We start from the raw sequence: 23,718 nt of genomic DNA on the forward strand, positions 1-23,718 counted from the left end.
TGGGCGATGTGCCCCCTATTGCATGAGCGATACTGAAGAATGACTGCTATCATTAACGATACAGGGAAGAAGCTTTTTAGTCATCTTGCTTTGCTAGCAAAGTCATCAGCTAGCAGCTAGCTAATAGCGCAACAACAACAGCCTAATGTCTGTATGATAAAAATACTGAATCGATAGATAGGAACAGTTTTTCCTCACCTGGCTGTCTCCTCCCACTCAGTAGTTCTTCAGAGAAAGGCAGACGCAGAGGCCTGTCAGTGTTTGTTGCATTTCATTACCTCTCTGCTTAAACCGCTACTCTGTGCTGAAGCAGAAACAATTTCCGTCATCTGACAAGTAGCAAGTCTACTCCACTTTATTCACCAAAGACGTTTTTTTTAATTCACCAAAAAGGTTCTTTAATCTATAATGTTCGCTACGTTGAGCTCCAGTTAGCCGCCTTATCTCACTGTGCTAGAGGCAATTGCGTCATGCGTCACGTGTAAAAGGTCAAAGGTAACAAGGTGATGGGGGGAGGGGGAGTGGTTATGTTATTTTTCTTGAAAAATACAAAAAAAACCAACAGCAAACCAAATAATTTTAGTACATGTTATGTGTCAGAAGAGGGCTTAGGAAATAATAATACCAAAAAACAAACAAACAAAAAAAAATTTGGACCAAAAGGGCACTTGGGGGACAAGGAACAAAAGGGGCAGGTGCTCAAGCCCCCCTAACTCCCCTCTGCACTTGCCTGTGTCCTAGGATCTTTGTCAAATGAGCTTCTGCAAAATATAAAATTAGAACTCCTCAGTAAATACATGTTTGTCAGAACTGGGAAACAACATGTGATATGGAAAACATTTAGAACATTTGCTTATTTACACTCAAAACAAACATTTATAATAAAATTAATCTGACTTGATGAAATCTGCTGGGTTTCCTTAGATAGAAAACTTTTAACCAATTTTAGTGTCATTCAAATTGGTGCTGTATGAATAAGCTGAACTGAATTGAATTTAATAATGGTCACATTGACTTTAGACTAAAGTGGCTCAAGTTTTATCCATATCTGAATTTAATGTCAGTTTGAACAGCACAAATCAGATTTTTTCCAAATCAGGACAAATTCTAGATTCATCCAAATCATCATGAGTCTGAACAATCATGTCCCATTACTTCAATTAAAAAAATAAATAAATAATAATTATTTCAGCTTTAGTGGTCTTCATTTGCAAGCAATCTGACAGAAAGGGGGGAGAGAGAAGGTGAAGAAACTGAGGACATGAGTGTTGAGTTGTGTGGTGGCTCGCTCTCTAACCACTGTGCCATGCGACACCTCGCTTCTGCTTTTTACTTCATTGTGATATCCTCACAATTTTCCTTTGAGGAGACAAAAAACTGCAAGATAAAATGTGCACAATTGTGGAAACAAGTCTGCCAGACAACAAATCTGATGTAGCTATTCATAATCATCCTGCTTTTGTTTGCACAGTAGTTTCATATTTGATGCAAACTTGCTGCATATTCAGCATCCACTGGATTTTCTTTTGTAAACGCAGGAGTGCAACATCGTCATCTTCTGCCATGTGAGTCACATAGACTCTTCACTTTGGAGGTTTAGGATGGTTGCACAATCTTAAAATAATATAAAATCTAATTTCATAAAAAGTTTAATTGAATTTTAGACCCTGCAGAGAAGTTAGCCATCGTAGGATTGGATGTGGTGTCATTCAGATACCTGGCATAATTTCAAGCAAAACTCCATAAGTTATTAACATGACTGCAAGGCATCATCTTAAGGCAGTACAGTTGTAATATCTTTCCATATTTACATGTTTGTATATTCAGTAAATTCCTGTCACTTAACGAGAGAATCTGGTGACTTCTACAAAACAGATTTTGATCTGTTCTGGTGGTCCATCCTGTGGCTGGAACCTTGCATTCCTCATCAACCTTGGATTCATTACAGCGTAAACAACAGGGCGACATCCGTTTGACAATATGATTAGATAAACAGTCTACAGTATTTTTTTTCCTGTATTGCTTTTACTTTTACATCTGAAATAAATGTTTCTCAGCTAATTTCTGTTATTACTACTAGTCATGGATCCCCTTAGTCCCTCAGGGTGTTCTGGTCTCAGGGCAGAGGTGTTCAAACTTTTTTGCACAAAGAACACAATCCTCAAGTTGAAAGTATTTAGGGGTCGACATTTTATTTTTTCCACTATTAAATACCCCAAAAAACATTATTGTGAATTCTTTCTCTCTTACCTGCACAACAATAAATAAAACATGTAATATTTAATGTTTGCCTTGACATTTACAGTCACTTAACTTTCTGGGTTCATTATTTTCCAGGCTATAAAATGTTTATAGTTTATTCCCCAGAAGGAAAATAAAAATGTTCTTCTACAAACTTTTCTTTATTTAGCCAAAAATTAGGTAAAAATTATGACTACCTTTTGGGGTTTCATTTTTTTCTTCCATAACATAAATGGACTTCTATATCTGATGTTAATGATGCTAGGCTTTTTTGCTGCTGACAATAAGATTTTGTTGATTCAATAATCCATTTGCAAATTGCTTTAACAACTGGTGTATTACTGTGGTGGTTATAAAGAAAAAATACAAAGATGTTTTGTAACAATCAACTTTCTCCATACTCAGTCTACTCTCTGCAGCAGGACCACAGTTCTACTTAGTGGACATGAAAGACACACTCTGTTAACTGCACACTCTAGCAACTGGCAACTTGTGTGTGCGCACAGTGGAGTGTGTGTCCCTGTTCCTGTGTGTGAGCAGACTGCCTAATAGTATGGCAGTGCTGTTTTGAAGCCTGCAGAGCCGAGGCTGCAGGAGGCTGAGGAGCCCCAGTGCAGCGAGCGTGTGCATGATTAACACTTCTGTTTCCTCACACTAAGTGTGTGAGGAAACAGAAAGAGAAGGGGATGAAACTGGTGTGGGGGAGAATGAAAGGGAGGGCAGATTGAAAGTGATGGGGAGAGAAGAATGGGGGAATTATGGAATGATATGTGGAGAGAGACAAAGAGATGGACAGCTAGAGAGAGGAATGCAAAGACATTTCTAGGGTGGAGACGGAGGCTGATAGGAAGCACAAAGACCCAACATAAAGGCTGAGAAGAAATAACCTGAGAGAGAAGTGAAAGACATCAGTCTGATCTTCATGGAAAAAGTTGCATAAAAAAATTGTTATACTTTTATTTATTATAGTTCAGCTCTGTTTATTTAGAAAGCTCCAATTTATAAGAGACATCCTCCCAAAGCAGTGTATAAGACAAACAATGGAAACATGGAAACACATTTGCTGAATAAATTCTGACATAGTTTATACTCCAGTCCACCTGCAGAGGTCTCTGCCCTACCAGGGACACAAAAAGTCCAAACAATGCTAGTTTGTCATTTCGACTTCCTGTTTATTACAGCCATGTCAACATCTGATGAAATTATAGTCTGTGTCACCTGGTTGATTCATTCCAAACCAGTAGGTGGAAACCCACATTTTTGTTTTTTGAATATTTTTGCGACATTTCATAACTTCGGTTAAAGTTCACATGACAATTTGAGCAAAATAAAATTAGCTTAAAATTTAACCAGTTGTAGCTTTCTGTGTAAAGCTACAGTGTAGCAGAAACATGAGGTCAGGTGTAGCTTCTATGAGGAGGAAAGGCAGAAAGAGGTTAAAGTTAATGGCCTCAAAGAATTCAGTTAATTCATAAATGGAGAGTGGTAGGAAAAAGTAGCAAAGTGAGGAAAAGCTGACGGTAAACCATGATGATGATTACTGTTTAAATTAAACACTCAGCACTTTATCACACATATGCCTTATGCGTTTTAAATAACTGCATTAAGATCAGAAATTGCTATTTACAACTGTCTCCATCACAACTGAACATGAGAACACATGCCAATAGAAAGCTGGCTAGTTATTAAATTCAAGAAACATTAAGTAATTCTAATGAACAGTGAAGGCTCGAAGGAGTAGTATTAATGCTGGGCTAGTTGTTGTGACTTTTTTACACTTATGTTGTTCAGTATATTTGCATGATAAGTGACTGATTTACAATTATATGTTAAGCATAATTTACATGATGATTATTATTAATTGTATTGAACATGATTGTATATAATTACAAAGGCGAAGTGAAATATATTTCAGTGCAAGACATGATTTATTTGAATAGAGGAAGTCTTTTATTTTGAAGAATGCTTAAGGATCTGTTACTGTTTTGTCACTATCTTGCTTTGTTGACTTTTGATTGCTATTGGTTACGAACAGCTGTTGTCCGTTTTCAGCTGACGCCGTTTTTTTCCTCTTCAATAAATACTGAACAGAAAGGTTCAGTAAAAGAAATACGAGCCTCCGTCTTGTATGAGAAGAAGCTTTACTCCGTAACATTTTGGTGCCGAAACCCGGGAATAAGAATTTTTTTGATTTTTCTGAACGAAGTGAAGCTAAGGCTCAGTTTAGCAGCCAACATGACGGAAGGACTGGAGCGGTTAAAGAGGAAACGGTCGACTATCCGAACAGCAACGACGAAGCTGTTAACTCGACTAGAGGATGAGGTGGGCAAAGAGAGTCCCGATATGGATAGACTGCGTGAGTTCCTGGCAGTTTTATCTTCTAAGGAGGAAATTTTATTGGATTTGGACAAGAGCATAGAAGATGAAACGTCAATTGAAGACTTGGACACTGAGATAACGAACTCACAGGATTACACGGACCGGATTCTCATTTGGAAGGTTCGCACCACCAACGTTATTGGATTGCAGGAGACCGCTACAGACACCCTAAGAGCGCGTGTGAGTGACGTAAACAATGGCTCATTTTCATCACAATCCAAACAGACGGTTAAACTGCCCAAACTAACGATAATCAAGTATGATGGAGAAATAAGCCAATGGCAGGAATTCTGGTCACAGTATGAATCAGCCATTCACAGAAATGATGGACTATGTAAGACGGACAAGTTCACTTACCTGAGATCTTACCTAAGTGGAGCAGCTGCTCGGACTATTGCAGGACTGACAATGACAGATGTCAACTATGATGCTGCAATAGAGTTACTCCAGAATCGTTTTGGAAGGAAGGATATTGTGATAAGTGCTCATATGTCTAAATTGCTGAACTTGACACCTGTGAGAAGATCATCTGATGTTGCAGCTTTGAGGCACCTTTATGATGAATGTGAGATCCAGATACGCAGCTTGGAGTCTCTTGGAGTGCAAAGTGATACTTACGGCTGTCTCCTATGTCCAGTGTTGCTACAGCTTATTCCAGAAGACATAGCACTTGCTTATACACGGCAACAAAACTCAACTAACGAATGGAAAGTCCCAGAATTGATTCAGTTTCTGCAAAATGAAGTGCAAAGCAGAGAACGGGCGCTTCTGCTGACCAGACCAGGCCACACATTGAAGAGCCCGAGCCCACAACACAAGCATGTGGGTAAGCCATCCTATGCCTGTGATCAACCTAGAAAGTGGAGCATTCCATCAGCGACTGCTTTGCACACAGCCAGCGTCGTGCCACAAACCTGTGTGTTTTGTGACGGTAATGACCACAAACCAGAGAACTGTCCTGGTTTTACAATAAGTGCACGCAGGGAGAAACTGAAAAGGCTTGGACGGTGTTTTGTCTGCCTGGGCCCGAAACATATTGCGAAATACTGCAGAGTGAAGATTTTGTGCAGACAGTGCAATCGAAAACACCACTTGTCAGTTTGTGAACAATCTGAAGCTAAACCAGAAGTCGACAGTACCAGCAATAGTGGAAATGCAGAGGCTGTGTTGTCTTCGTTGACCAGCTCAGTCAAAGTGAAGACAAATACTCAGAACACAGTATTGCTCCAAACGGTTAAGGCATGGGCTGTAGGACCAAAGGAGAGAAAAATATCTCGCTGTCTGTTAGATGGAGGTAGCCAGCGTAGTTTTGTTCACAGAGACATTGTCCGAGCCCTAGGACTGCAAGTTGTGAGGCAAGAGACACTAAACCTCCATGTTTTTGGTTCCACCAGTCCTGTAGTGGAAAAACGCAACATAGTGAGAGTTCAACTTGAAAATGTGTGGAACACTGAACGGAAAATCGAAATAGATGCTGTAGAGACCCCCGAGGTGTGCACTGCTGTAATAAAGGTACCAACTGAGCCCATTCAAGCAGAGATTAAGAAAAGAGGACTGCAGCTTGGAGACTTTCCACTAGAGGGTGCTAATGAACAAGAGTTGCAGATGTTAATTGGAGCAGATTACTACTGGCAGGCTGTTACTGGAAAGGTCCAAAGGGTTACAGATTCATTAGTGGCAGTTGAAACCCTCTTTGGATGGGCTTTACAGGGACCAGTGACTACCTCCAGTGTTACAGACACCACGTGTATGCACATTAGTTTGAACGAAGACACCCAGCTGTCTAATCAGTTGCATGCATTCTGGGAGGTGGAGTCCCTGGGTATTGTAAATAAACAGTCAGAAAGCCCAGAGGACTCAGAAATTATGCAACGTTTTGAACAAACAACAACATTTGAAGACGGAAGGTACCAAGTTGAGTTACCCTGGCAATGTGACAAAGACCAGCTTCCAGACAACTTCAGGGTAGCGAAGAAACGCTTTGAGAATCTAACGAGAAAGCTGAAGACTGATGTAAATTTATTTGCCAGATACAACGATGTAATAGAAGACTATCTTCAAAATGGTATCTGTGAGGAGGTTGCAGATGGAAAACCAGAAATGAATCAACAGACTGTGAAATATTATATGCCCCATCATGCTGTAATAAGAGAAGAAAAGGCCACAACCAAACTTAGAGTGGTATTTGATGCATCCTCACATGAGGCAAACAGTCCATCCCTCAACGACTGTCTGTACACTGGACCTAACCTGAACCCAAACCTGCTAGATGTGCTCATAAAGTTCAGATTGCACAAGATAGCATTTACTGCTGATATAACTAAGGCTTTTCTTCAAATCTCACTAGCAGAAAAGGACAGAGATGCTGTCAGGTTCTTGTGGATGCACAGACCTTTAGCTAAGGACTGGAAAAATGAGGTGCGTGTCCTGAGGATGAAAAGAGTTGTTTTTGGAGTAACTCCCAGCCCATTCTTGCTTGCTGCCACTATCAGAAAACATCTCAAACAATTTGAAAGAAAACAGCCAAGGGCAGTACAGGCTCTCAGAGACTCTATGTATGTAGATGACTTTATTTCAAGCTCACCTACTGTGCAGGATGCTCTTCACATGACAACTGCAGCAAAGTACATTCTCTCTCAGGCAAGCATGAACCTCTGCAAATGGGTTACCAACTCACCTGATCTGAAAGCCATGTGGAAAGAGAATGGAGTAGAGCTCACTGGTGATACAGAGTCCAGTGGAAATGTGCTTAAAGTACTTGGACTGGTTTGGAGACCGGAACACGATGATTTTGTGTTTGATCAAAAGGGGTTAATGGACATTTTGAAAGACAGAGAAAATACAAAAAGAAGTGTACTAAGAACATCAGCCCGTATATTCGACCCTATTGGGTTTCTTACTCCTTTTACAGTCCGAGTAAAGTGCCTTTTCCAAGAGATGTGGGAAAAGGGACTGAGTTGGGATGAACCATTACCTACTGACTTAGAAGAGAAGTGGGAGCAGTGGTGTGTGGAGTTACCACTGTTACACCTGGTGTCTATTCCCAGGTGGTACCACACTGAGATTAACAAAGAGTCACACACTGTAAAGTTGCATGTCTACTGTGATGCAAGTGAGAAGGCTTACGGTGCTGTGGCATATCTTCAAGGACAAAACAACCTAGAAGAGACTATTACCAGTTTTGTGGCCTCCAAGTCACGAGTAGCACCATTAAAGAAAATGACATTACCTCGCTTGGAGCTCATGGGTGCACTTATTGGAGCAAGATTAGGATACAGCCTCCTTAAGCCACTGAACATGGAGAAAAACCAGCTCAACATGTGGACGGACTCTATGATCACGCTTCACTGGATCCGCAGCTCATCACGTCGATGGAAACCATTTGTGAGCAACAGAGTGGCAGAAATACAAGGGCTCACAAATCCAGAACTCTGGTCCCACTGTGCTGGCAAAATGAACCCTGCCGACCTTCTTACGCGGGGTTACCATGCTCGGAGCCTTATTAAGAGCCAGCTGTGGTGGAAGGGACCCACTTCACTGTCTACGGATGAGAAGGAACTGAACATTTGTAGTGACTATGTAGTGGATGAAGTGAATGCAGAGCTGAGGTCTGGGTATGAGACTGTCGTGCAGTTCACTGGCACTGAGCAAACTGAACCTCTGTTAAACTTAGAAAGGTACAGCAAGCTTAAGACCATGTTAAGAATCACTGCATGGGTAAAGCGGTTTGTTAGTAACACAAGATCTTATCTGAAGGTTCAGGGAGAGATAAGTACAGAAGAACTTGGTGCAGCTGAAATGTACTGGATTAAGTCAACACAAGAGAGTTGTTTCAGTTCTGAAATATTGCAGTTAAGGTCAAACCAAAATGTGAAGGTAGATTCTAAAATCAAAGATTTGAAACCATTCTTAGATGAAAATGGTCTAATAAGTGTTGGGGGAAGACTGCAGAATTCAGATCTTAGTTTCAGAGAACAACACCCTTGGATACTACCGACAAATCACAAGTATTCTGAACTATTAGTTCAGTCATGTCACAAAAGAGTGATGCATTCTGGTGTAAGAGACACATTAACTCAAGTTAGAGAACAATATTGGATTTTGAGAGGCAGACAGCTTGTAAGAAACATTGTTTCAAAATGTTACATTTGCAAAAAACTAAAGGTTAAGGCAGCACAACAGATTACTGCTCCCTTACCTCGAGACAGAGTAACAGAATCACCTCCCTTTGAAGTTACTGGTGTAGATTTTGCTGGACCCTTATATGTTAAAACTAAGGACGGGTCTGTAAAATCATATATAGCACTGTTTACATGTGCAGTGACAAGAGCAGTACACTTAGAGTTGGTCTCAGATCAGACTACAGAGAATTTCTTATTGGCCTTAAAGAGATTCATTGCAAAACGAGGTCTTTGTAGGGTCATTTACTCTGACAATGCTAGAACATTCAAAAGGGCTGACGAGGATTTAAAAGAGTTATGGCAAAATATCTTAGGATCGACACTCACAGAGTTTTTCACTGACAAGGGAATCACGTGGAAGTTTATCGCTGAGCGAGCAGCTTGGTGGGGGGGATTCTGGGAAAGGCTTGTGAGATCTGTAAAAACATGCTTAAGAAAGGTACTGGGGAAAGCATCTTTGAGCTTTGAGGAGCTCACAACTGTTCTTACTGAAGTTGAGGCAGTGTTGAACTCCAGGCCTCTGTCCTATGTAACTAGTGATGCATTAGAACCCCAGCCACTTACCCCATCTCATTTCCTAGTTGGTAAACGCTTAACTTCCTTGCCACCAAAGATTATTCCTTCACCTCACCTAAATCAGGTTCTCACTGCAAACCGCGAACAGCTAGGTAGAAGGTGGAAATACCAACAGAAACTTTTGATAGGCTTTTGCAAACGCTGGCGCAGAGATTATTTGATGGACTTAAAATCAGCCCACAGGGTGAACAGTCCTACTCCAACACTACTTAAAGTAGGAGATGTAGTTCTTTTGGGGGAGGACAATACACCCAGACAGACATGGAAAATGGGTAGAATTGTAGAGGTCTTTCCAGGCAGGGATGGTCTCATACGTTCATGCAATGTTCGTACTTCGACTGGTGGCTTGTTACGCAGGCCTATTCAGTTATTGTACCCTTTAGAGGTATCTTAAATGAAAGGTAAATCCTACACAGATGAACAGTTGTTCATCGGGCGGGAGGATGTTGTGACTTTTTTACACTTATGTTGTTCAGTATATTTGCATGATAAGTGACTGATTTACAATTATATGTTAAGCATAATTTACATGATGATTATTATTAATTGTATTGAACATGATTGTATATAATTACAAAGGCGAAGTGAAATATATTTCAGTGCAAGACATGATTTATTTGAATAGAGGAAGTCTTTTATTTTGAAGAATGCTTAAGGATCTGTTACTGTTTTGTCACTATCTTGCTTTGTTGACTTTTGATTGCTATTGGTTACGAACAGCTGTTGTCCGTTTTCAGCTGACGCCGTTTTTTTCCTCTTCAATAAATACTGAACAGAAAGGTTCAGTAAAAGAAATACGAGCCTCCGTCTTGTATGAGAAGAAGCTTTACTCCGTAACACTAGTTTAGAAACCTGGGGATCAACCATCCAGAGTAACAGGCAGCATGTTGCAGAGACTGCATTTTATACAGACAGGATGGAATCTTTTTCCATTCTCTCTGATCTGTATTTGCACTTTGACAGCAACAGAAGTGGTTTTAGAATCTGAACCAAGGCAGCTGAGGGGTTTCCCAGCATTATGCAACTTATTTTGCCACTTTCCTAACTTCTGTTTCTAGTTGGAATTCAGTTTCAGAGGGTACTAACCTCACAGAGAATGGAATTGTGCATGAGATATTATTTATTCAGTGTAGTGGTTCCACCAGTGCGTTTTGATTAAAGTAGGAGCTGAAGAATAGCTGACAAATAAGGCCAGCAATATAAAGGCAGTATGGAATTACCTGTACTGTTTTATTATACATTGTACGTTCAACTCCCCACCATGATTGCCCGGCTTAACAGTCTAATGATTCATTTTTTGAATAGCAAAGTTATGTAGATTTGGCTGAATTAAGCGAGACAAGCTGTAAACATGGAGGAAGGAACGAGCATGAGCCCCACAATAAATCTCCCCTCATTTGCAGCATGACTGCTCATTTTAGGCGCCCGTTGCTGCGTTCTGCTCCACTGTCTGCACACACCTCCGAATAAAACATTGTTACATTCTTTTTGCTGAGTACAATGTTTAGAGCATGTCGAATAGTTCCATGCACAGTCTGCATTTCTGTGACAAGCTCATTGGTTGCTTGGAATGGGAGGTAATAAGCCAGATCACTCAGTGCGATGCTTTTGACTAAGGCCTAAAGTTTATTTTAGAGTTAATCTCCAGCGATTTCTTCCCCCAGAATGGTGTCTTGTAGAAAGTTGAGATTGTTTCTTGTATTTATCTCCACTTTAGCTTACGTCAGACAGAATGCTCCACAGTCTGAATCTGGAAACATACTTGCTCTCTGGTCTTCATGTGTCTTGAAGATTACAGAGAGGAATTAATGGCTTACATGAGTAAATATTCAAACATTGCTTAACATCTTTCAAATCAAAATTTTATGTGTATCACATTTCTGTAACAGGGAATTTCAAAGTGCTTTACATCATAAAGATAGAACAATACAAAGTCATAGAAAACTGAGTCAACAACTGAAACATTTAGTCAAGTGCCATCGATAATTTTTTCAAACGCAACTCTAAGCAGGTGGGGTTTTAGTCTAGATTTAAAAGGACTTTATATGAATTAATATTTGCAGACTTAAAGCCTCAGTACGCTAATTACTGATATGGCTTTGTTTAGATTACTAATTGCTAAGACAGCAGATTACAACATTTGTAGTTTCATTCTAGAATATACAAAAAAATGACAACTTATTGCAAAATCAAATGCTGTGTGTGTGTTGGATTCACAGAGGCCAGCCAGAGCAATAACTATGGAGTCCCAATGAGGTAAGTGACAATACAAATAACCCTAACGATTAAAGAAACGTTATCATTATTTCTTATTGTGGCTAAACAAAGGCCAGTGAAATGTCCTGTTTCAAAAATTGTTTTTGTAAAGTTCTGATTGGCGGACCTGTCCTTCTGTCCCAACAGGAATGTCCGGAAGATGGGCCTGAGAAAGTCAGATTCATCTAATCCAGAGTCGGTATTCAGGAGAGCTAACCCGAGTCCCAACATGAGGCAGAAAAAAGGTCAGTGGTCCAATAAAAGAAAGTTCCTACCAGGATTAGATTTTTCAATCTTTTATTCTTTCTTCCTTGATATAAAGATGGGTTGATTCTAAGGTGCCACTTTAACATGAATGCCAAAAACATAGTTTAGGTAAAAAGGCAAAAATCATTTTTTGGTGGATAATTAATACAATATTTACGAATGAGTCCAAGATTACATTTTGTTTAGTTTTCTATTACTTCTCTACTAGTCTGGTTCGTAGTGTGTTGGTTCTGGTTTGTTTTTTTGTAGACTTTTAAGAATTTATTTGGTTGAGGCATTGCATCCAAATCTAGAGAGAAAATTATTCTCTCTAGATTTGGATGCTGAGCAGTGAAAGGATTTTGCTCCTGAACGTAACCCTGGTAACAAGGTATTGTTTTTGCACCTAGGAACAGCTGATTAGCATTCCAAAAGCTCACAATTGAAATATCATGTCATATATCATTTAGGGCTGAAACGATTCCTCGAGTGATTCGAGTACCTCAATTATTAAAATTCCTCGAGGAAAATACCTGCCTCGAAGCTTCATTAAATTATGTTTTATTATTTTGCACACCGTGTTATGGCCAGAACATTGTATGGGTTGCATGGAGCTCTGATTTCTGCCTCTGAGTTGTTGACGAAAGCTAAGTGTTAGCGGCATAATGTCCAATTTTCAAGTTTGGTCCGTGGGGATTTTATTGATTGATGATAATGCCTGGGTTTTCATTGTTCTCGGGGGACCAATAACCATCCTTAAAATGACTGGCACGATGCCTGGAGTATGACAGCCTTTCTCCTCCGGGAGCTGCTGGTTCAGAGCGAACAGCGGGAAGAGCGCTGCAGGAGTATTTATACAGGTGAGCGGAGAGACTGAACACGGCAGGCGGCTGAGTAGTTGATGCTTACAGTGTAAGTGTAGCTTTACGGACAAACCGCACAATAAATTTCATATCATCCCGGTCTCAACAAACGGGTAGCGGAAATCATTTTGGCAGTATGTGGCTGGTAGATGAGTTTCTGAGTGTGACAAACGAAGGTGCTGTAAATATCCCGTACTGCTCCCTCCGTTCTTATGTTCGTCCATCCCCTGTTCTATTTCCTCCTCTCCACTCCCATCTGACGTTCATTCGTTAGCCTGCCCCTCCCTCTACCATTACCACCCCAAGCCCCCCAACTCCAGGCGACATTTCCTGTATTCTCAAACCCAAAGCTTGACAAGTATGGGGCAAGGTGAGAGTTCATCTATTAAACTTACTTAAGAAGAATACATAAACTAAAAGCTGGATCATAGACATTTTATTTATTTTTTATTTTTTTACTTCTATTTCCTTTATTTAACCAGGTAAATCCCATTGAGATCTAGATCTCATTTTCAAGAGGGACCTGGGCAGAAGTCTGCAAAACACAGCAACCTGGTTACAAAATAAAATTAATTAATACATATGCACAAGTGTAAAACAGTATAAAACAATTTATAAACAGTGACACTGTTTGAAAGAACCTCGTTGCCTGTTTTTAAGAATTGCTCGAAATAAGTCCAGTGAAATCAATTCTGACATCTTGATTTCAGACTGGAGCTGATTCCAGGCTGAAGGAGCCATCACACTAAAAGCTTGCTTCCTTTTTTCAGTTCGGAAACATGGAACATGCAAAAGAAAAATGTTGTTAGAATGTAAAGAATGGGAAATAACAGATCTATGCAAAAGAGAGTTTAAGTATGCGGGAGCCAAGCCGAATAGAGATGTATAAATCAGGTTCATCATTTTATAACAATAGTACATATGTGTATATATGATTACATGCTGCCTGATCATATTAATGTTAGGGACTATCAGTAATGATTTACCATGGCAGATATGGTTAATTGCTATTATGTGATCAGAAGTTCTTAGTTCAGAGTTTTAAGTTTGATTCCCTTTTGGAGCTTTTCTGTGCGATTCTAAATTGCCCACAAGTGACTGACAGTCTGGATTATTACAGTAGCACCTGCAGCTGTACGACTTTACGCACTGAGTACTTTGAGATTTTCCTTTAGATAAAAAAAGAAAAGAAGCGTTATTGTATGTTTTATTATGTAACCCTTTTTACTATTAAAATTGTAGAGAAAAAATATATATTTTGTGTCAAAACATCTTGTACGCAGCGCACATCAGTGTGACTCTGTGGGGGTGGGCACGCAAAAGGCTAAATCTTATTGGTCAGTTTACTTTTGTTAATTTGGCGGCTTAGTGCTTTTTCTGTAGCTAAAATGAATGAGCTCCTCCCGTTGTTCTAAGATCCCGCCTGAGCTTTTTACCGGTTCTGATGGGGTCACCGATTTATTAGCCTTTTTGTGGTTTCGCGAACTGAAAAGCTGACATGTCAACCGTTGGCTGACATCAGCAGATGCCGAAAAAAAAGGTTAGACAGTTCGGAGAGTAGCACAAAACTATCACTGTCTGCACCTGACCAGCACAAACCTAAACCACAAAAGCAGCGGACTTTTTATTTTTTTTATTTTTTATACAAACGATGCTAAATAATAAAGACATGAAAGCGAAGTCTACCCGTGTGATCCACGGAAAGACGGGAATATTGATTCCCAGGTTCAGGTGGTGTCAGATGTCCAGAAGAGGAGAAGGTGATGCAACATTGTTTGCTTAATTTCTACTCTTTCGGGGAATGTCTTGACTAGATTAAATTGTTTAACCCGCAGTCCGAGACGCTCAGTAGGAGCGGCAGATGTCTGCCATCCGGTGACCCGCCAGAACCGCGCACACGGTAAAAAGCTCGGCTGGGATCCAAACGACCGCTAACGAGTGGATCAAACTCCGCTCATTAATTTTTAGCTTACAGAAAAAGCGCCAAGCCGCCAAATAAACAAAAGTAAACTGACTAGTAACATTTACTTACTACAAGATGTTTTGACACAAAAAAGTTTTTTTTTCTCCACAATTTTGCTAATAGTAAAGAGGGTTAGATGATAAAAAATCCAGAAGTTATTCTTTTCTTTTTTTAAAGGAAAATATCAAGGTATGCAGAGTGGTACAGCTGTACAGTTGCTGCCCTCTGACAGTGGCGCAACTGCACATTCTTCTGGTGGATGCGAAAACATAAATCGCCCCCACAAGGAAGGAACGTACATCAGCGTAGAAAAAATACACTCCCCCGAGGCGAGGGGTGAGAGGGTGAAACTCGCGCTAGATTTACCTCATCATGTGCGTGAGGTGAAGGAGCGTAAGGCACGCTGAAGTGTATGGGAAAACATAATCGGCGCGCAGCCCCTCCAGACAGGGTTTTGGCGGCCCCTATGCGTTGCATGCGCTACATACCCACTTTTTGCGCCACTGCCCTCTGATAATATCCTGCAGGCGTCTGCGTATAATTCTGAACTTTAACCCTAGAAAAGAGTTGTATACATACAGCAAATTATTTTAAACATTTTTATAATTCACTTTTTTTAAAAAAAGAATCCAAAAATAAACAAATGTTATTATTTCAATGTAAAAACATTTAATTGAATAATTTTTTTGGCAGTGCTCCCTAATGACAATGCCTATTTTTAGAACTTGCTCCGCGGGACTGACAAGGTCCCCTCAGGCGACTGGGTGCCCGCAGGCATCGTGTTGGTGACCCTTCATATATATCATTCATAATTCATTCATAATTCATTCTAACCATACAGAGGAAGTTTTAATGAGGAGCGGCAAAAGCAAATGAGGTGGATTGGCAGGGCTTGCCAACAACTGATGGTGTTGTCCAAGACAGGTTACTGTGGAATATCGCCTCTGCTGCCTGGATGTTAGGTTGTTAGCATCTCTTGAAATCCAGTGTTATCTTTTAAGCGTATGGCTAGAATAGTGGGGTTGTAAGCCATTACTTCTCTTATCTCGACTCTGAAGTAATAGAACACAGAAGTCTGTGTTGCCAAAATCCCTCTTAAATATCTTCCAGTTACACCTTTCTATGGATTTCTATTGACTATGTATAAATTATAAAGAGCAGTCACTGTGTGTGACAGAAATGTTGGTTCTAGTTTCTTCTCTTCAATTCACGGATTTCGTGGAAGGAGTCACAATTCAGCGTCTGCTGTGGAAATGCTCACAAAAATTACTAGGGGAAATAAAAGTTCCAGAAAAATACATTTCGTGTACCATAGAGAAGACGCAACTTTTGGACCCTACACCAAAAAGCTAATCCATTGTCAGGGATGAGTTTAGGCCGGTTTTCTTCTGAATTTTTGTTTTTTAGATATTTTACCATGTTTGTGTTTATGAAATTAGGCTGTCCTCACTATCAAACACCAACCTTGTTGGTATTGGAATCTTTATTTGAAAATGATAGTATAACGTATTGGTGTGAAATGCAGGTTCTAAGCAAACACTGACAGTGATATAACACTGTCAGTGTTTGCAGTCTCACTGCTGAGATCCTGTTCCATGTCTTTGTCAGAGTCTATCAATCACTTCACATCTTGTGGACTGCTGATTATGGAATTTCCCTGCTTTACTAACTTCTCTTCCTTGCCCCCCAGCTGATGCTTCAGTCCACTCAGCTGTTAACGCTCAGAAGCATTTCACCTTGCAGGGACTTTCCAACAGGAGGTCTCTTCCAGCAGGTAACACATCATCATTAACCCAGGCATCTCTGTCTGCACCGTCCTCTTCATTGTGGCCCGTCTTTCCTTCTTATATCTATATCTCATATTATTGTCTTGAACAGCATCTTTTTTATTCTTATTGTTTTTAATGTCATCGTTTGTCTTTGCACCCTTGAAAATAAAGGCTATAACGTTTCCTGGACCTTACACATTTTACTAATTTGGCTTAATGGAAAATAATAGATGAGTGGAATACTTTAAGCAACAAGCTCCTCCCCATGTTGCATTATTGCCTATCATTTAATTGAACATGCGTGCCACTGCTAGAAAAAGCAGTGCACAATAATAACATTGCTTATTGTGTGCAGATGCTTTACTCACCTGTTAGGATGTGGGACGTTTGAAACTGAAGTCATCATTTGATGCCTAATTATGTGTCTAATAATTGTTTTACCAGTTGGAGACCCTTATAGATCATTGATATTTTTTATATAAACAGAAACCAAACAATAACGTCACAAAAAAAGCAATGTCCCCTGTCATGACACAGCAAAACACTGTGAACTACACCCTACTGATCTCAGTAAAAATAAACTTTTTTGCAAAGAGTACAACAAAAGTAAGACTCGATTTTTACATGTGAAGCCGATCTTATCCACTGATGTTATCTAAATTGGCAAAGGTCAGAGAGTCAACCACTGTCCTCTCATGCTCTCTGGTGAAAAAGATTTGATTGACAGACCGCCACACCAAGTTATGTCTGCACGTTTATAATTAACAATAGTTACCCCACTGTGCTGTTGTATGTCAGTTGACGTTTCACAATTATATACTATCGAAGTATTCAGTTGTTGCCATCTAGTGGCGGAATTTAGGTACTACTACAGTAACTTTTTTTTACTTTCAGCAACTGCTGACAACAACGCTCCGCCACCTGTGAAAATTACATTGACCTTTGCCAATACTCAATTGCAAGTTACTTTATAATAGTCAACAACGTGTCTCCACTTATAAGGTTGAACTGAAGGGGAGATTGTTTAATGGTTACAACAGTACAAAAAAGTTTGTAATTTGTTTGTTCCACTTTTGTCTGGAAAACTCTAAGAAGGATTAAGAATGATATTTGTTGTCAGAGTGCAGCGCACAGAGCTCCTGCTGCTGCTCCACAACTCAGATATCCTTCTGCATAGATTTGTGACACAAATCTTAATATTAATGATTACAATGATGTTTAGTTGCGCAACTTTACGGACACGTTCATTCATGACTGTTTTCACGTTTATTGGGCTGTTCATATTAGTCTCGATGTTTGCAGTTTTCTGGAGCACAACGCGAAGCTCGACGTAATTCAGAGATAATATATTAACTTGACATTATCAAAGACACAGCGGGATGAGTCATCCGGGAAAAGATGGACAGGAGAGTCTGACTAAAACGACCTGGATGACAGACAAACTCTGGGATTTATTATGTGTCTCTGCTTATTTCCAAGCCCAAATGAGTAACTTCACGTTCAAAAACGAGCCGCAAAAAGCGCAACCCGCGAATCATTAAATTTGCAGGCGACTTTAGAAACAAAACAAGCCCAAAGCCGCTTATAATAATCGGATTTGGCGACAAAAACTGAAAATAGTTCCTGTTTTTCTAGCAACAAAATGCGCATCTCTCTCCTCCATTGTTTACATTTCTGTGCTGCTGACGCTGAAACGGCGATCACTCCCCAAGACGCGTAGAGTAAATAAAATTAAATTACAAAAGAAAATAGTAGCACACAGTAACGCAAAGTGATTTTGTAAAGTAACTGTAGTCTGACTACTGGATTTGAAATAGCAACGCGTTAGATTACTCGTTACTGAAAAAAGTGGTCCGACCTCAGTAACGGGTTACCTTGTTGCGCGTTATTGACATCACTGCATCTAAGCAGTCTACAAGTTCGGCAGCCATTAAAGCAGCTGCAGCATTGGCACGTTCAGAAGCAGTGAAAACTGAAGCAGCATTTGTTGAGAAAGAGATTAAACTGAGGACACAACAAGCAGAGCTTGAGGCCTCAACACAGCTTCAAAAAATACATTTAGAGGCTTCACTGGATAAAGTTTGTTCACAGAAAAAGGCTGCAGCTGCAGAGGCTAAAGCAGAAGTCTTAGAGTTAGCTGTGGAACAGCTTATTTAGATCTTCTGTGAAATAGAAGTTCCAAATGAGGATCCAGAATCACGCACAAAGGAATATGTAGAGGGAACTATCCAAAGTGAAGGCACTCTTGACATGCCTAAAATAAAAACCTATTCATGTGATACAGACCTGCAACCAACCTAACATGGACTTGTACATGACTCTGATCACAGAATCTGTGCACCAGAAAAAGCATTGTCAGTTCAGCCAAACTCAGAAGATGCCATAGCAACACAGGCTCAGAATCAAACCATGACAGTTGGATCCAATAACCATTTCACGAAGCAGTCAAGATTAAATGGAAAATCTATGCCAAAAATTGAGCAAAACGCAAATTCTTTGGAGAATCCAACAGACACTTTCTACAGTAGGACAGACTATAGAAAAATGACTGACAACTTGCCTTTGTCACAGAATGCTTGCTACACCAATTAATGGTCCACAAATGAGTCAAGGGAATGAAAGTAAATGCATGTCAGACCTTGTTAGGTTCATTGCACAATGTGAGCTAGTCTCCACTGGTCTCACACAGTTCAATTACTGTCCTGAGTGCTTTAGGGCCTGGAGAGCATCCTTTTTGAGTGCCATCAGAGATTTAAACCTCTCAGCCAATGAACAGCTAGATCTTTTAGTTAAATGGCTAGGGAAAGACTCAGCAGAACATGCTAGACATAAGAACAGTGCATGTGAATTACCCCAAGTACCGACTCAGGGCAGTTTGGGATAGACTAAATAAGTATTATGGGGCTTCAGAGGTGGTTGAGAACTCCTTGTTCAAAAGGTTGGAGAGTTTTCCCAAAATCTCTAATAAAGACCATCGCAAATTAAGAGAACTTGGAGATTTGTTAATGGAGATAGAGGCAGCCAAGGTGGATGGTGATCTACTAGGACTGAGTTACTTAGACACACCTCGTGGTATTAACCCTGTTGTGCAGAAGTTGTCATTCTATTTACAAGAAAAGTAGCTAAAATCAGGATTTCAATATAAAGAGGAACACAGGGTTCTCTATCTTCCATTCAGCTTTTTTGTGAACTTTGTATGTAATCAAGCTAAAATGAGAACTGACCCCAGTTTCATGCTGATCACATTGAAAAATGATTCAACTGAACACCATAGCCAAGTCCTGAGAACTGATGGACATAAGCTTCTCGCTGTACTGAAGACCGGGGTTTCTATTAAGACATTACCTGGCAACACTGTGACTCTGCTCAAACCTGTATTCCATCTGCAAGTAGACCCATCACAACAGATGATCCAGCCAAACATTGTGTGCTACACAACAAACCTCATCCTCTTTCTAAATGTAGAACCTTCAGGAGAATGCTTATTGAAGAAAGAAAGACAATTCTAAAGAAATATGGGATTTGCTATAAGTGTTGCAAAGCTCTACATTTGGCAAGGAATTGTGAAGAAGAGATAATCTGTACAGAGTGTGGAAGTAAAAAACATGTTGCAGCCCTAAACCAGGGACTGCACTGTGGTCGAAATCCCCAGATTCTTCTATATCAGAGAATGGCAGGGAGGGAATAAATGATAACAAGGAAGCAGCTGTTTTCACGACATGCACGAAAATCTATGGCAAGGAAATCTCAGGACGTTCCTGGTCGTCCTGATGCTGCAGTTAAGATGTATGCAATATTGGATGATCAAAGTAATAGATGGTCTGAATTTTTTTATCTGTTCAATATATCAGGGATAGCCACACTATATTTCCTGAAAATCTGTGCAGGAACCATGGAAACAGAAGGCAGATAGGCCTGTGGCTTCATGGTCAAGGCTAATGATGGCAGCTCTTTACCAACGCTAGTCGAATGCAACGAGATCCCAAATAATTGTCCGTAAATCCCGACACCTGAAGTGGCATTGAACCATAGCCACTTGAAACCTCTTGGAAAGTATATCCCCAAGCTTGAAGAGCAAGCCCCTATTATGCTCTTATTAGGCAGAGACATTATCAGAGTACGTAAGGCTAGAAAACAAGTAAACGGCCTGCATAATGCACCATATGCCCAAAAACTGGTTTTGGGTTGGGTGATTGTTGGTGATGTATGCATTGGAGATGTTCATAAGCCATCTGTGGTGACCTCCTGTTACACCAACATCTTTAAAAAAAATGGACGCCCCTCTCTATTTGAGCCATGTCCAAAGAGTTACACAGTTAAAGAGAGACACTGCTGTGATGACCCCATCTCAGTTTCTTCTTTAAACAAAGGCTCATCACTTGTGAAGGCTCTGATGCTGACGTCTTTCACCAAACAAAGGATGATGATTGGAGGCTCCTTCAATAGGGGACATTCAATTCTTTACAATCATGGACAGAGAAGTGTACACCAGGATGAAAAGAACAACTGGATAGCTCCTCTTCCTTTCAGGACATGGCGACCACAGCTTCCAGACAACCGCTTACAGGCACTTCAGCGACTCCACTCACTGCAGCAAAATTTCTTAAAGAAACCTGAGATGAAACAGCAGTTCTTCGACTTCATGGAAAAGATCTTTAAAAATGGGCATGCAGAAGAAGCACCTTCACTGAAACCCAGAGAGGAGCATTGGTATTTACCTTCTTTTGGGGTTTTTCATCCAAAAAACACATCTCAAATAAGAGTTGTCTTCGACTCTAGTGCACAGCATAACAGACTTTCCTTAAACCAGGTACTTTTGACAGGGCCTGACCTCAATAATAGCCTCATTGGGGTTCTTCTGAGGCTCAGAAAGGAACCAATTGGTTGAGCGGTCAATAGAGTAGAACATGTTTGGTGGTAGCTCCTGCCAATTTCTTTTAAAATTCTTATTCAACTGTGCTTTTCCTTGTAAACCAAGCCTTTGTTATCTGCTTCATTGCACACTGGTCCTGTGTATATATTTTTGCACAGGAAGGGGAAAATCTCGTACTATTCAGACGCAGCTAAAGTTATGCTCACAGGCCTCGGCTTCTTTGCCGCTAGACCCATGTGTTGTAACTGCTCCGACTCAGATGAACCCGGACGCCAACACTCTAAAGCTCGAACTACTGTCTTCTTTGAAAGAAGATATTGCCAGCATTATTAAGAAGGAACTTAAAGAGGTTCTTGGTGAGGCGTTGTCATCCATTAAAGCTGAGGTACAAACCGTGAAGACACAGCTAGCAAGTGACTATGCTGCTACTGATGCTAAACTGGTTAAGCCAATGACTATGGTGGGGGATGTGGAGGAGGCGCTCACTGGTTGCATTGATGACATTGCCGGTATGAAAACTACTCTGGAGCAGCTTACGGCTATGGGGTCACCGTGTTGGATGACATGTGTGAGGACTTGGAGTCAAGATCGCGTCAAAGGCCAATGCCCTCCTCCTCATCGGCATGGAGGAGGGCGCTGGCTCCTGCTCACCTACTACTGTGGTTGCGCGACTGAAGGAAGCGCTTGGGCAGGAAAAGGAACCACTGGTGGACCAGTCTCATCGCTCTCCTCAAGCCAAACCCAAACCAGGCGAACAACCTCGAGTAATCGTGTGCAGGCTTCATTACTACAGTGACTGTCTGGACATTTTATGACTTGCAAGGGATTAAAGTCAGAGCCGGTCTTGTCCAAAATTCTGTTCCCCTGTGAAGATCTTTTGCCCCTGTGATTTTTCACAGCGCTTTTGATCGATTTCTCGGTAAAAACCAACTCATATTATTATGTCAAGGTTGTAACATTCAGTTTTATTGGCTGCTGTTTAAAAAAGAAGCAATAACAAAATCATAAAATAAATAAATAAATGAGGTCTGGTGTGGAGGTCTTCTTAACCGTTTTGTGTTTTTTAATCGCCAAGAGAATTGGTCTTTTTCCTACTTTTGTCACTCAAGCCTGACTAAAAAGTAAATCACCAAATACAGTTTTCCAACACATTGTGTGAATTTATAATTTTTCATTGCTAATATAAGAGGATGAAAGCTGGCTGATAGCAGGATGCAAAGATTAGACTACCTGAAAAGAAAGTGTAGGCTTTCTGGAAAATCCCCTTCTAATGTTAAATATGACAGATTACTGTATAAAAGACATTTCTAGTTGCTAATTTTTAGTGGTTCAAACATGCTATCACACATAACAATCATTGAGAATTTGGAAATGGTTGCTCTTTATTTGTCAAAGCAATGAGGGGGGCGGAGGGATATTTCAGCTACCTGAAATAACCTGTTCCCTCCATCTCATGGGAACAAATTAATTTACCAGCAAGTCTTTGTATTTATTCCTCTCATCATCAACAATAAGTCCTGAGGATTTGGTAGCATTTTGATGGGGTCTTCCAAACTCACACACGAGGTGCTCGTAACATTCATGGCAGAGGTCTCCGCCATTTTGAACAACAGACCATTAATTCCTGTCTCCTATGACCCTATGGATCCGTTCATGCTTACACCTGTTAACGCAGAAAGTGGGTCCTTGTCCGGATCCTGTAGGAGACTGAAAGCAGTGGCGTAGGGTCCGAAGTCTGTCTGACACATTCTGGGACAGATGGCGCAAGCAGTATTTACCTACTCTGTAACATCGCAAAAAGTGGACATCTGAATACTGAAGCTTAAATAGAATAGAATATACTTTATTGATCCACAAAGGGAAATTGCTTATTTGTTGAAATCTACTCCATCATAGGTAATAAATACAAAGTTTGTAAAAAAAAAGTATATATATATATATATATATATATATATATATATATATGTATGTATGTATGTATGTATATATATATGTATGTATATATATATATATATATATACATATATATATGCTCATGATGTCATAAAACATCATGAGCACAGTATGGGAGATGTTGAATGACCTCAGCTGCCTCAGAAAGTAGAGGCAACTTTGCCCCTTCCTGTACACCATCAGTGTTCTTGACCCAGTCCAATTTTTTATCATTGTGGACGCCCAGATATTTATGGTTCTCCACAATGTCCACACTGACCCCCTGGATGGTAACAGGGGTCACCGGTGTCCCGATCCTCTTCCACCAGTTCCCTGGTCTTTCTCACATTGAGCTGCAGGTGGTTCAGCCCACACCATGTGAAAAAGTTGCCCACAGCAGCCCTGTACTCAGTCTCATCACCCTCTCTGATACAACCAA

The 23,718-nt window shown here is 40.3% G+C and overlaps 1 protein-coding gene across 1 annotated transcript in view; it reads left to right on the forward strand.

The window, feature by feature from the left end:
• LOC106929465 (guanine nucleotide exchange factor DBS-like) overlaps positions 1 to 23,718 on the forward strand; it is a 90,369-nt gene that overhangs the window by 37,261 nt on the left and 29,390 nt on the right. The window contains exons 11-12 of the mRNA XM_088005102.1: positions 11,597 to 11,633; positions 11,781 to 11,878. Coding sequence (XP_087861228.1) covers positions 11,597 to 11,633; positions 11,781 to 11,878 — 135 coding nt within the window. The remainder of the gene's footprint in view (positions 1 to 11,596; positions 11,634 to 11,780; positions 11,879 to 23,718) is intronic.

This window comes from Poecilia mexicana, unplaced genomic scaffold, assembly GCF_051168715.1.
Source record: "Poecilia mexicana isolate PSO_F unplaced genomic scaffold, ASM5116871v1 scaffold_4, whole genome shotgun sequence".
Classification (NCBI taxonomy): Eukaryota; Metazoa; Chordata; class Actinopteri; order Cyprinodontiformes; family Poeciliidae; genus Poecilia; species Poecilia mexicana.